Genomic DNA, 15,342 nt, shown 5'->3' on the forward strand with positions numbered 1-15,342 from the left:
ATTGCAAGGGAGCGTCGCAGCCTGGCGGTTATTTGCTGTCGAGAAGTCTCCGCCAAGGCCCCCGAAACCAGTCAACAAGCAGCGCCCGAGCCGGGAGATATCTTGCTGCAGGGCAGCCGGGTTTAAGTGCCTTTGCCAGCATGTATTTTGTAGTTTCTTCGCGGCGACGGCCCCTCTCCCTGACGAGAGTAATATATATGCCATACGGAGCGGGGTCATTCCAATCGCATCCTGTCTTGCATCCGATGTGAAGGCCGATAAAAAAAATAAAACAACACTGAAGGCTGGCAATTTCCTTCAGAGCTCTCCTGCAGCTGAATTCATAATATATATATATATATAGGCAGTGATGGTGGTTTTGATGGCAAGAAAATAAACAAGCCATAAGCATGGTTAAACATATCCGAAAAAGTGTATCGTTTAATTTCTTTTGTTTTTCGTAACATGGTGTTGTTGTTCATTTCACATCAGTCTTGTTTTAGGCTGTAGTTAAAGTGATCGGAGACGCGATCAAGCAAGCAGAAAGGAAACTGATTAGAAGGGAGGGGGTAGTGTGAAAACAGCGGGGAGAGAAGGGAGGGTGTAATAAAAAACAAAGGAGCCAAAGCTATAGAGAAGGGAGGGGGGAGTGGGAGCAGCTGTGCACGTGCATGTGACACATGCACTCAAGGTTTAGGCCAGCCAAAACCGTGGGTAGCACTTTGAAAAACCCACATATAATATGTCTCTTCGAGCCTTTGGCTCGCGAGACCTAAAAACCAGACCTCCACCTGCAACATGTGCAAGTCAACCCTACGGCAGGCCTACCTAGCCCAAAGGCAAATTGCATCATATTTTATGGGCAGAATATGTATTTTGCATGTTCTGACAGTAAAAAATCTGTTGTTTTTACTGTGGAAAGACTTGGCTTCCCCGTTAGCGAGTACGGGGTTAAACGCTGCCCCCCCCCCCTCATCTCTGGAGCACAACCGAAGCAGGAGACTCCAAGGGTCAGTCGGCTGACCCCCTGTTCGCAGCCCGGGGCCACAACAGTGGAAGAAGCCTGCTGGAGAAAATTGGTAGCCCCAAGTCTTCACATGGCGGCCAATGGCGGCTGTTTAGCATCAGAGGCCAGGACCTGATTGTGGCAAAGTGGAAATATTATGCGGTATGCCTGGGAGGCCTTTCCATGTAATATTAAAACAGTACCCAAACGTGGACCGCACATTCACACTAGCGACCCTTCGCTCAGTCCTGGTAGAGTGGCAAAGAGCAGACGGGCTCACTAAGAGGAACAGGTGTAAAGCATTTTACTGTACCAACATCGACGATAAGTAAGTGATACGACTCATAAGAAATCCGACACCAATTTGAAAAATTAGAGCTTATTTTATGTATGAATGAAGTATGTACAGTTCCTATAACGGGAGATGTGGAATTTACAGCAGCAATAAAATTGATATTTTGCAGAGCTGTCAAACTTAAGTCAATGGGAGAAATACAAGGTGACGCTCGGTCACTTGCGGGGTGATTGAAACTGGACCCACTTGGAGATAAGGTCTTGCGGGTCCCTAGACCAAGCTTCAACAGTCAGAACAATTTTACCTCGCCCAGTGAGTCTTGGCTGACCTTGGTACTGAACGGGAGCCGCTGGAGTCGTCAAAAAGCAGGACTTACCAAAACAATACTTTCAGGCTGAGTTGATAGGAGCCCCTTGGAGGTGAAGCTTGGGGGGGGCCCTGGGCCAGGAAGCACCATACAGAACAGCTCTGCCTAGCTCAGGCGTCTCGGGTGCAGAGGTGCGCCTGGCTATCCATGGTGCTGAATGGGACTCCGGGACCTGGGTTTAACAAGCGTGCCAATGAAGCCATCTTTGAGGTGCAAGAGTCCAACAATTGCGCCACAGAAGTAGGGGGGTCGATGCCAGATGATCCCTCTGCGTGGGGCATCGCGTGAAGCAAGTAATACTCAGCAAGACCGCCAAGAAGCCTTGTTCCTGGCAAGGGTCATGATGAGGTCACTCTTCTTCCAGAGGTCCAGAGAATGCTGTAGGCTGAGATTCGCTCAGGCTCAGAACTACACTTCCCAGGAGGCACCTGGCTGCTTACTTTTGGGCTAGTCCAGGACAGAGCCCAGTGGTCGGTCCTTTTTTGGATCATGGAAGTGTGGTTTTTGCCTGCCGACTGCAGGGGACTAATACCTCCAGCCCTGTGTAGTCCTGATGAGTTCTTTGGCTTGCAGAGAGGTTCGACCGGCCTTCTGGCTCTTGACCAGTCATAGTCAGGCAGGTGAAGGGGGGCTGCCACGGGTGCAGACTTTGCATCTTCTCTTTGTGGGGTCCTGCCTTCTGCTGACACGGGTCTCTTCTTTGTCGTTTTTAAGAGCAGATCTGGGGTTCTGGTGTAAGGGGTGCCTCTTCAATCCTAGACTTAGGGGATGTTTAGTGGTCAGAGGGCTAGGAACCAATGGGCTACTAGTTTTGCAGCTAATCCGCCCCTGAGGTGACAGCATCCAGCGGGTTTATGTCAACAAACTACCCAGAACCCACTATTTTTGGGACTATTCGAGATGGCACTCGCCATCCTGGACTGTACCGACTCATTAGCCCACCCTAGAATTGTAAGTAGCCTTTGGGGGCAGTACACAACCTGCAAACCTAATTTCCCGTCTGCTTGCAGACATGAATACCTGGGGGTACGGGGGTGGGTCTTTGTCTCTACTGGGAGACAATTCACTTATATCAGATGCGGCAGTCTATTTTTATAAATTGGTGTAGAATTTCTTGAGTGTCTTGTCGACTTCTGCAATTGTTTTGGTGTTGTTTAAAGGCCTTACAGAAGTTCTTCTGCGTAAACCTGGCTGCTCAGGCCCACAGTTACCCTGGGTCGAGCTGAGGGTTTAACAAATGAAACCTGCTGCCCTAAAGGGGCGGGTGAGTGTATCCCACTCGGAGGACGCACAGCCACACAGGATACACCCCGCTTCCCTACAGCGCCCTCTTCGGGGAGCAGCCATGTGTCTCGGGATCTGTTCTCTAGGGAGTTATGTTACATTAGAAGGAGAGTGTGGGGAGACTGACAACCCCTGTCAGAGGCTCTGTCGACTGCAGGGGTCATAGGTGGAGGTTCAAAGTGGATGGCTTTTTACAATACCTGGTTCTTTGTTGTGCATTATTTGTCTTTAAAGCATATGGGTCCGAAGAACAGTAATTGTTATGAAGATCTGAGCAGTAAGAGTCGCGCCTGAGAGAGGCCTGAACGTGGCTCCTCGCCCCTCCCTGCTCTGGTAATCCCATATCCCTCCTCGTGTGGAGAGCCTGCTGCCACCGATCCAGCTGCCTGGTGGTTTCCCAAACTCAGCTGTATCGCTCCAAACCATGAAGGTTCCCCGCAGACCTGATGTGGGAGCTGGGTCTGGTCACTCGCCAGGTCTCGTCAGCACCCAGCGCAGCTGTCACTCCCTTACCTGTTTGTGGCCTCTCCTTGCACCCCATGGAGAGGGGAGGGGCACTCTGGATCAGCTCACAGTTTGCTAACAATGCTTCCTTGCAAGCCAGATCTGCGCCAGGCAAGATGGCCTCGCAGCTGAGATCACAGCGGGCAGACCAGAGGAAAGGGGATCTTATTTATGTGAAGAATGTCACCATGGAGTTTGAAGGTCAAACACAGCAATGGAGCCTTTTCTGGCCTGACCATGTTACCGCTTCGCTCATTTCCTTCTCACTTCGCCTCGTACATGCATCCGCCAGTGCATTAATGGGCTGACGTTGGCCAGATTTAGAAGGAGCCGATTTTGTAGCCGGAGGGCGACCCAATGCCCCGCTCGGTGCTTGTTTTTGTGGTTCTTGGCCTGAGGGTTTGGTGACAACCAGTGCTGTCTGTTGCAGACATAAAATTGGCAAATTAAACACAATTCAGGACGTCACATTACTGGGAAGAGAGATGCCATTCAGCTGCATGTTAAGGGTACAAGACCACCCAGGGTAATGGTTCAGTTTACAAAAGTGGCCGGTGTATGTGGCCCTCGCAGGAGGGGCAGCGAGAGGCGCTGCATGAGTGGCAGGTGGCCGCGACATTCTGACCATCACATTTGACACTTCGGTGGCCACCACTTGGAGAACCGTATCAGTTTCAGCAGATGAAGGACAGAATGAGAAGGCGGAAGGGACAGAGTGAGAGACCCCCGTTCCTATCACCTCTCATGAATGTGTCAGATGAAAGTTGCCTCCTCACATCTCAACTGGTCGGACACGCGGAGCTGCCGCGGGCCCACCCATGCCTGTCCCGTCTAGGGCAAGTGTGCACCAGAAATGTTAGCATGCGTCCACCGCGGGGGCACACGTATGTGACCACACTGCAAGCAGTGTCCTGGAAGGCTCTGACCACCAGCCCCTACCTGAAGGACTCTTTGATGGACACCAAAACTCATCAGAATAATTCCGCCGGCGACCAGGACCAGGACCATCTTATACCGCATCTTCGTTGTTGTTAACATCTTCATGTCCCTGTGGAGGAGAAGAGGAGACAGAAAAGAAGACATTACCTACAGGCCTCGCCTGGTAAGCAGCGAACCCATCCACACAATAGTTGCATTCATTGTGTTACTGAAATGTGATGATCAAGGGTTGCATTTCCAGAGAAGGCTTCCAGCAGGCGCCTGAGCAAGGGCCGGTCCAGGCATGTGCAGATGAGGGGCATTGAGAAGGAGGAAAGTGCCCTGCATGGCTCTGGGGAGTGTTCGCCCCCACCATAGGGCACATAGTGTGAGTGTGTGTGTGGGAGGGTGTGTGGGGGGAGGTGTGTATATGTGCGTGTGTGTCTCTGTCTATCCTTGTGGGGACTTGAGTGCACAGTGGGAACATGAACCCAGGTCCCCACCAGGTAATGTCTTCTAAAGATGTTCCAATTGGTATTACTTGTTTTTAAATGGCCTAGTGGGGACCTGTGTTTCATTAAGTGTGTTCATATTTTGCTCAGGTCTGCCCCTGCAGACAGGAGGCGGTACTGCAGTCTTAAACACACTTTGCACACTTGGCTTATCGGAAACACACACTAGCAGCAGAAAGGACAGACATTTAAATGGAAAGATCCATCATTTGTGTTTATCTAAATACTTTTCATGCAAATTAACCTTTCTCTATTTATTGAATAAAACGTTATCTATATGAAGTTATTGGCGCTTTTGTTATGCATGAAGTGCATTGCGTATCTGTGGCAGCCCATCCTCAGCTCTTACAACAAGTTTCTTTTCAAGACACATAGTACTGGCATTTCTACTGGGAAGGGTTTTATTTAACAGGCAGCAGTAGAAACCTTAAGTACTTAAATGCGATTACAACCAGGCCAAAAATACATACCTTCTTTGTAATTACATTATTTTGTTTCCTTTTGATGCAAATTTGTGTTCATGGTCTAAACTATCAAAAGAACTTCAGATATTTCACAAAAAACATTTTCAAAACATTATTTATTTAATAGTCACCATTCTCACAGCAGCAAAGAAATCAACAGGACACTCAGAAATCTGAAGAATCCCAAACACATTGTCTCTTTTTAGGTTTCGCCTGTATAAAACCTTTTTAGGTCGAGTCTAGCAGTGCGCATGCCCTGCTCTGCGAGGCATGGTGTATTCACTACATGGGCTTCAAGCCGGCCCATCCATGGTCATTGGTTGTTCCGGGTGCTTTTATAAATTCCCTACTTTTGAATGATAAGTCGTGCCCATTTGCCCCTCATTTTGGTCTGTCGTTCCTTCTAGAACGACTGGCCCTGTTACAGGACTCTTTCGCTTCTGTCCATATCAGTTTTTTTCCTGCACTATTTTTTCCAATTGCCTGCCTCGTGTCCTAGAAATGTTGCAATCGCAGGCAGCTGACCAGTGTTACTGCTTTCCCCTCCCACCCACCGTTTCTCCATGTGTTCTCTCCTTCGCACCTTCGTTTTCAGTTAGGATCTACAGAGTCTGGGTCACTGGCGATCGAGTTGAGCAGTCACAAAGCTAGAATGTTACAAATGTGACTTTACTCGCCAGCTCCCTTTCACCCAAACTTTCTGTTAGACGGACCGACGGACCGGGAGGGTCGGCCGAGGTCAGGGGGAGAGGTCTCCGGGGAGAGCCGTCTCCAGCGATCGTACAGACAAATAACTTCCCCCCCACAGACAGATACCACACAAGGATAAGATTTAGCGTTCTTTATATGCACTTCTTAAGGTACGATGAAATAGTACAAGGAGGTCTGGACTCAGGGGTCCCCTCGATTTAGGTCTCTCAGGATAGGGAAAGGGGTAGCGGGACAGTCTGTTTACCAGTCAGGTAGTTCGGATGATAAGATGATTAGCTCACAATCCTCGAGCTTGGTGGTTTAGCTGGTACGGGCCGCGGCAGCGCCAGCAGGTCCCGGTAGAGATGGTCGGTACACGGTCCGCGGCAGCGCCAGCAGGTCCCGGTGAAGATGGTCGATGTACGGTCCGCGGCAGCGCCAGCAGGTCCCGGTGAGGATGGTCGTTACAACGGGCCGCGGCAGCGCCAGCAGGTCCCGACGAGGATGGATGTTGCAGAAGGCCGCGGCAGCGCCAGCAGGCAGGACGATAGTTCGCAAGATAGGGCTATGGCAGCGCCAGTAGTCCGTCAAGGCTGAGTTCTCTCGGTGTTTCTCGACTCCAGGATACAACTGCCTTCCTGCTCCGGAGCTGCTCCAGTTATAGGGCAGGCTCCCTTTGATGTCCGGACCCTCGCACTTGGAGGTCGGAGGGTCCGGGATGAAGGTGTCCAGACACCCAGCAGGGGGTGGAGCCAGCGCCTGGGGGAGCTGGAGGCGATCGGCACCTGGCGGGGGAAGAGCTCTTGACGCTTCGTTCTCCCATTGACCTGCCAAGTGGTCCGCTCACCTCCTGGGTGGATGGTGGTGCCGGGATGTCGGGGCCGGCCAGGCCCAGGGTTAGGGTCGGGGGGAGGCCACGCGGCCTCGTGGTGCAGGGCCCAATATGGCGGCTTGACCCGGCCGGGGAAGCCGGTGGGGCTGGGGCCCGTGATGCATGGAGGTCCGAGGGCAGAAGTTCCGTCGGGAGACGGGGTGCGGGTGCTTTTCGTGGGTCACGCCTGGCGGGCCGGAGCTTGGGCCCTGTCATGCGGGGAGGGAGCAAGCCCTTCGTGTGGCCTGTCTAACACTTTCATTTTTAGCATTAAATATGTTTCACTCGCTTGGAAATCTGTTTCTGTAAACAGGGCTGTAATTCTTGTTTTTTATCCGGTCACAAATGTGGCAGCTGCGTCTCTGGTCCCGTCGGTAATTCCTAATTCTTAGTCCTCTAAACAGTGTTGCAGGTGCTTCTGTGGTCCTGTTGGTAATTCCTAATTCTTAGTCCTCTAAACAGTGTTGCAGGTGCTTCTGTGGTCCTGTTGGTAATTCCTCATTCTTAGTCCTCTAGACAGTGCTGCAGGTGCATCTTTGTCCCCAGTGGTAATTCCTCATTCTAAACCCTTTACACAGCGCTGCAGCTGCGTCTCTGGTCCCAGTGGTAATTCCTCATTCTAAGTCCCCTAGACAGTGTTGCAGCTGCTTCTGTGGTCCTGTTGGTAATTCCTCATTCTAAGTCCTCCAGACGGTGCTGCAGCTGCGTCTCTCTTCATACATCCACTAAACTCCAAACCAAAGCTCATAGATCAATGGCCAATGTCTCTAACTCCGCGAGACCTGTGGCTTGGTAAATGCTTGTTTAAGGAAGTTTTGAATTTGAAATAGTACCTTAGTAAGACAAGTACATAATAACTATACAATGTGAAATATTCTTCTCGAGGCCTGTTTTGCTAATAACACAACATGGTTAATAACACAAAAACATGTTTGCAATGTTTCTCTGCGTTGCACCAATTAGCAAAAAGTAGGTGGTAAAAGCCTGCTGAAATGTGAGGGGGGGCTAGTTTAAAAGAGGGCGGGGCACAAATGGGCCCCCATTCTTTGTGTCCATTTGTGTACTTAAGTTGAAAAGACACTGAGCGCTGTTGACTCATAAATAGTAGTGAAAGGAGTTCCATCTTAATAACTTGTGCTTCGACGCACAAGTCTGCCGTTTTAGGCACTGTAAAACAAACAGCTGATCTGTTATCCAATGTCATGAATAAAAACCTTAGAACAATGGAAGACTAAATCCGTCTCGCTGGACCTCAAACACACGGCCTCGGACTGCCGCATATCTCAGCAGCGACCATTTAACTCACTGAGCTATCCTGCCAAAAATGTGTGGTTTCATCTTTTCTTCCTAAAAGATCTGGCAAACCTTGCAATTGTACTGCAGTCAGAGAGGCGCAGGGCAGAAGCACCTGACGCCACGGTCTCATAATATGGACCCCTGAGGGGGAAACAGCATCCTTAAAGGGGGAGTTACCGCCAGAATCGGTGTCAACGCATCCGATGAAAACACAGACTCGTCCAGTCTGGGCTGCTTGCTGTGGGTTGAGATTGTTCCTGGACATAGTACATTATTAGCAACACACCCCACCCACACAACCACAGTGCATGCATGCTAAGTACATGTTTTTTTTTTTTTACAGAGGTTTATATAGCACAAACTTGACCCGGTTTCGGGTATAAGAGCTCTTTACATGAGCACCAGTTTCGTTACATTAGGACACATTCATTAGGTCTCGCTGAGCCCCAGCGCTTGCGCTGGCTCGGAGAGACATTTTGTATTTGGGATTTTTAAAGTGCTGCCTGTAGCCTAAAGCTTGAGTGCACGCGAGCGTGCACGCGCGCATCCGCCAATCACTGCTGCGCACGCACCACTCGCGTGCTTGCCACACAGCGCGCCCCGTCCTAGCGATCGCAATCACTTTGATCGCGATCGCTATTACTTTCGCTTTCACGGCTGCGCGGCCGTTACTTTCACGGCCGCGCGGCCATTGCTTGTGTTTTTTACGTTGTACTCCACTGCTTAGTGTCTCCACCTACAACGGGCTGCGACGGGTTAAACTCCACATGTACAGAAAATAAAACATAGGTTAGGGAAGGCGACTTTGAAAGCCAGCTTAAAAGAGCCAGCTTGAAATCTCAGCTGATTTGTGCATCTGAAAATAAGACTTGAGATGTTTAAAGCACCTGTAGCCCACGCAAGACACTCACCTGTCCGTGTGCAGCGGGTCTCTGCTCAGCACCTGCACGTACCCCCAAGCCAGCCAGTTCATCACACCTAACTGGGGGTCGCAGAGCTACACGCACACCAGTTACACACCCACAGGGACAGGAGATCTACACCCGCACAGCATAGCTGTGTGTACCCACTGCATCAGACACAGAGCAAACACACAGGGGCAAGAGATCTGCACCTCACACATCCACAGGGGCAACAATTACGCACCCATTTACATCAATGCAAAAGCACACTTGTACTCAACACACACAGCAAACGTGTCCTCTCCACAAACACATTCTCACGTTCGGCGGATGTTTGCTCCTCTTCATCGGAGTCACGTGGTGGGCCAGTAAATGTGTACCCTCCAACAGTACACCCTCACCGCAGCAGACCACCGCCAGCATACACACACCAATGGCAGATCAGGCCATACTCTGCCATCACACACCCACGGACAGAGAATCCCTGCTGGCCGTCAGCACAAGAACCACAGACAGGACAGTGGTGCTCACCACAAACACATACCAACGGGCCGCAAATCAGTCAATACTCACTGCCGTCCCACATCCATGGGGCAACATACATGTGTTAACCAGCGTATGCACACAGGTAGGAGACATTTGCTCCCCTGAAACGCATAACAATAGCCAGCAGATTAGCCAATACCCACCGCCATCCATCCACGGGAAAACATAACTGTGTTCACCACCAGCACAGAAACACAGGCAAAGGTCCGCTGCTGACCACCAACAGTGAGCAACGGCATAGTATATTGTGCTTATTGCTACAATACCCACGGGAATCATGTCTGAACTCCCCACCAACACACACACGGGCAAGATGACCTGTGCTCACCAGTAAATCACACAACCAAGGCTAAAAACTTGGTCTCACCACAACATAGACAGGGAGCAGACAATCCGTGCTCACCTCAAAAATACACTTAGAACGAGAATATCGTAACAAATAAAACACAACCGCGGGGTGACGCTTCCTCCTGGCAATTACATTTACGATTAAATGTACAGCTGTTCATCTGATAGGGTGATTTTATCTCCTGCATAAAATTATAATGCACCCCCACTTGAGCCAGGGGGCGCTGCCTTCCAGACGGCTGTTGTGAATCGGACTCTCATCATATATACTTTCTGCCGCCTGTATTTTCAGGTTCGTGCATTCAGAGTAGGAGATCTGTGGATTCCAAAGCTCGCTTCGCTCAACAACGCAAATTTGTCTGGAGTAAATTAAACTCAACTACATATACGGAAGGCCCATTTTTTATTATAACTAATGTTGTTAAATGTATACGTAGATGTAAATAAGAAAGTGAGTAAACAGCGGTGTTTTGAAGACGAAATGAGTGAGAAACTCAAAGAATTTGTAGACAAAAAATGATATTCAGTTTGGCTAACTCTGTGCATGCAGCTTAATCTCTTATCAGGGTGTGAGTAGGAAAAAAACGACGCAGACAGATTGCTAGAAAGTTTATGATTTCTAATTTTTATATTCATTGTAATGTCCACTAGTGTAATTTTGTTTATCTTTTTGGTGCTTTGTTGGTTTCTGTCGAAGTCTAAAGTAACAAAGAATGGGATTTACTAAATTTGGTGATTTTATGGATTACCAAGTTTTATATAAATATTAGAAACATCAGTGGTTAAAAGTAGGTGGCCAAAGAACGCCTGCTTTGTAAATGTCACAAGTACTCCAAGATGGCACTGGGGAACAATAAGATACACGTAACGTATTGCATTTTTATCCCATAGCTGAGTTTAGAAAGGCTTGAAAAATGTGGTTTTTTTCCAGCCAAGAATGAATATGTTCACTGAAAGCAGGTCTCTGTATACTGTAGCATTTTTGATTATCTGTACTCTGTGATAAAATAGGAAAATGTGTTAATTTGTTTAACCAGGGGTGCAGTTCTAGGGAAGATCGTTTTGTATTTAAATTTTTATTCGGTGTACACTCTCTGGAGGAGGGCAGGGGTGTGGTACCCCTTGTGTGAATTGCTGAATGACTTAATTGGTCCCCTCAAATTAAACAGTATTTTGCTCATTAAAGGGGCATACAGTGTAAAGAAAACAAGCATTTGCAATGCAATAGGTCTTGCATTTACGCTAGTTTGAGCTATTAACATTGTAAATGAAAATACCTTTTTTTTGTTTGTTTTCGTTTTTTAAAACGTAAGTAAAAGGCATTGTCATTTATAATGCCAATAGCTCAAACTCGCGTAAATGCAAGACCTATTGCATTGCAAATGCTTGTTTTTGTTAGTCATGGGGAGATTAAGTGATTTGGCCAGAATCCCAGGATGTTCAGCATCATTGCCGAGATTCGAGCCCAGTTCCCCAGATTCGAGTTTGACCGCCCTAGCCATTAGGCCAACTCCTCTCCCCTAAATAAATACACAACACAACTTTTGTTTGGGAAAATATTGCTGCAGGTTTATTCCGTACAAAAGTATGCAATATGGTGGGTTAGCTTACGGGCGACCCAAGGGTTGGCAGCTGTACCAACCTATGCTGCCGTGCCCGCCTGATGAGCCACGCACTGTGGAGAACCCAATCAGCGCTACACCTTATGGGGTGATCCTCTTTCCGGATCACGTGACACATTGGTCCCTTATTACTCACGCCCCTTTCAGGGCGGAGCGTAGCAAGGCAAGCCCACCGTTGTTCAGGCCCACAACCGTCCGTAGGACTAACGGGACTACGATGCAGTTTTCCAGGAACCTGCTATGAGGTTCCTGGGATTTGGCTCTGGCACCCCTATTGTGCCGCGCAGAGGTACCCTTAATGTACCCGTCTGCTTTCACAAAAGAAAACATTACAACATTCTATGCCTCCTGCCTGTCACCGCCACGCCGGGTAAGCGGTAGGGTGGGAGACGGCGTGTCTGGCGCAACAGAGGAAGCCCTGATGGCGGGGTAAGCATATATACCCCCATTCCTCGGCGCGCCGGAAGTGACGCGCCTAGTGCGCCACAGGCAAGGATGGGGGACTCCTCCCTGAGTCCCGTAATTCAATTGGGGTGGGTTAGTGCCCAAATGGCACTAAAGGGCCACCCTTTTAGGGTGGCCCCCTGTGTGGGCCGCGGGCAGCTGCAAACCTGTGGATAAAATCAACTGTGCAGTTTTACCACAACGGTTGGAATTCGGATTCGGGTTTTCAGTGCAGTGCCATGTCGGAATGTAAATTAAATCTGAGGTTGGCAGGGCCTCTGAACACACTTTATAAGGGCAGGAAGCAATCCTTTTAAAGTCCCTCGCGCAGCCTGGCCCCCATTTCTAAGGTGGTGTTAAACATTCTGTACGTCTATTTTCAGTAGGTTATGTAAACACACATGGATCGTGGATGTATCATCACTCGCTGCGGGGTGCACAGATACCCGACTCACCGCCGTGAAAAGATGCCGCCAGAAATGCATCGTTTACATTATTTTACACCTGCCGGGTGTTTCCTGCAGGAGGCTGTTTTTGCCGTTTTCCCATTTTAATCCCTTTGGTTTCAATCAATCAATGAAATGATCTTTATTCGGATATGTTAAAAACATCCATAAAAGTACATAAAAGTTATTTCATACATTCTCATACAAAAGTGCAAAGTCAATGTGCAAATATGCAAAGGATACTTCTAAAGGCTAACAGGCCAAATCCATTTTGTTCACATCAGAAGCTCAATAAAATACATCTTTAAAATATATAAAAAGATCATCCCAATGAATAGTAAAAAAAAAATAAAACATATATTCGACACATATTGTCATACACCTAATGGGCAGAAATGCAACATACAAATAATAAACAAGCTATCAGGCCACATTCATTACAATATGTAAACAGCCGTTATACAAGTATGTAAGATAATAGACATAATTCAAATCGTATTCATTGAGGCACGGGAGCGGACAGCAGTTTAGAGAAAGTGACTGACTCTATAAATTACATCCTCATTGCTTAGTGTCCGCAAAATTCAAAAGGCCTCTTTGAAATCTGTCAGGGCATTGACTTTAAAATAGGGAATGAGAAAATATTTAGTATATTTTTTATAAAAGCCGCAAAACAATGTAAAATGCATCAAACTTTGCTTACCGCCTTGGTTACATGGGCAGGGTAAGTTTCTTAAATTATAGGAGTAACCTAGGGGGAAACAGAGTAAGTTTACCACGCTCCCGTCCCTAAATCTAAACAACAGGCTCCTGTTCCATCTGCCCAGTACCTTACACAAATAACCTTGGGGTTTGTTAGGTGGCCTAGTACAATGTTCTTGTATGTGTAGGTACCCAAGGATGGCTGGCTTTCTAAATTCAATATTTTCTCTATTCGTTCGATACAAATCAAATAAGGCCCTTTTCACTATGAGCTTATGTGATGGGTTTATTGTGTCAGGTGCTGAGAAAAGATGCCCCATTTCTACACTTACTAGGCTCGTCTGTACCGCTTTAAGCCAAGGAATGTAATTTACCCGCTCACATTTTAAGCAGTCTAAGATTATGTCGCGGGTCAATGAGGCAGCTTGGTTACGCCAGATTTTTAACCAAAATAAAGCGGGTCTTGATTTTATGAAATCCTCTATGTAGGGGAGGTTCAGTTCTCTGTGGCATACGTATGACGGAGCCGAAAGGACCCCCCCAGTACCTTCCTACAGAATTTATTTTCTTCTACCTGAATATTGGTGCAGCTCAAGTATCCCCACACCTCGGCGCCATAAGTTCCTGTAGGGACGCACTGGGTTTTATAAATTTGTAGTAGTGATGAGGTGACCTCGGCGTGCCTTGGTTGGCGTAAGGTGATTAAAGAATTAATGGCTTTACCCAGTTTGTTCCTCCCTCTGGCAACATGTGGTTGCCAGGATCCAAAATCAGGGAACAGCAAGCCCAAATAAGGGAAAGTGCAAGTGCTGTCTAGGATATTATTCCCTGCCATTATATGTCGAATTTTATGTTTCTTTGGCCCACAAGACATTATATAAGATTTTTTAAAATTTGTACATAAGTCAAGGTCGGCCATAAAAGAAACAAAGCCTGAAATTAAGGTGCGGAGTGCATTAGGTGTACGGCCTATGAGTACCGCATCGTCGGCATAAAGAAGTACGGGTAAAGAATTGCCATTGACGAGCGGGACATCAGTAGTTAGTTTGTCTAGTGATGAACTTAATTCATTTATATATAAAATAAAAAGTAGGGGAGCCAGGACACAACCCTGTCTTACACCCCTACCAATTAAAATCTCGTCCGAAACCTCACCATCATTATAAATACAAACACGAGCCTTTAAATCTCTGTGTAGGTAAGCCAAAAATTGGACCAGAGATTCATCTAAACCATAGCTCAGCAAAGCTGTCCATAGACGAGATCGGTTGACAAAGTCAAAAGCAGAGCTTAAATCCATGAAACCTAGGTAAAGTGGGGATTTTTTTGCTATAATATATTTATCTAAAACTAGGTTTAGGTTCAAGCACTGCTCAACCGTCCCTACGTTATTTCTAAAGCCTAGCTGGCAAGGGTGTAAGATTTTGTTTTCCTCGGCCCAAGTGCTAATCTTATTGAAAATGACCCTGCCCAAAATCTTCAGTGTATTATCAATCAGTGATATTGGGCGTGATATTTGGTTTCCTCCTAGAGCCGCAGCCACAGGTGACAAACGCGCCGAGGGTCACGTTTCTTCACCTGCAGGGCCCGCCCTACATTCATCATAACACAAAGCAGGTGAGACACGATCACATTCCTCCTGCACCCCCAGGCATTGGTAGACTCTTAGAAGCAGCGGGTCTCTGCCCTCTGTGCCAAAGGTCACAGGGCACAGTGCGTCATGGACACTTTTGGCCTGGGCTGCAGGGCTCGCCCTACCTTCGGCATAGCGCAAAGCAGGTGAGAAACGATCACATTACATATGCATTCCACCCCCCCCCCCTCCCCCGTACCTCTCCTGAGACCCCAGGCATCGGCAGGCTCTCGTGTCCTCTGTGCCACAGGGCACGGGGCACAGTGCGTCATGGACACTTTTGGCCTGGGCTGCAGGGCTCGCCCTACCTTCGGCATAGCGCAAAGCAGGTGAGAAACGATCACATTACATATGCATTCCACCCCCCCCCCCTCCCCCGTACCTCTCCTGAGACCCCAGGCATCGGCAGGCTCTCGTGTCCTCTGTGCCACAGGGCACGGGGCACAGTGTGCGTCATGGACACCTCTGGCCTGGGCTGCAGGGCCCGCCCTACCTTCATTATAGCGCAAAGCA

The 15,342-nt window shown here is 48.2% G+C and overlaps 1 protein-coding gene across 1 annotated transcript in view; it reads right to left on the reverse strand.

Moving 5' to 3' along the window:
* LOC146822569 (NXPE family member 4-like) overlaps window positions 1–15,342 on the reverse strand; it is a 639,061-nt gene that overhangs the window by 161,643 nt on the left and 462,076 nt on the right. The window contains exon 2 of the mRNA XM_085613677.1: window positions 4,375–4,483. Within this exon, the coding sequence (XP_085469803.1) occupies window positions 4,375–4,479 (105 nt within the window). The 5' untranslated portion in view covers window positions 4,480–4,483. The remainder of the gene's footprint in view (window positions 1–4,374; window positions 4,484–15,342) is intronic.

This window comes from Triturus cristatus, chromosome 6 (assembly GCF_964204655.1).
Source record: "Triturus cristatus chromosome 6, aTriCri1.1, whole genome shotgun sequence".
Taxonomy (NCBI): Eukaryota; Metazoa; Chordata; class Amphibia; order Caudata; family Salamandridae; genus Triturus; species Triturus cristatus.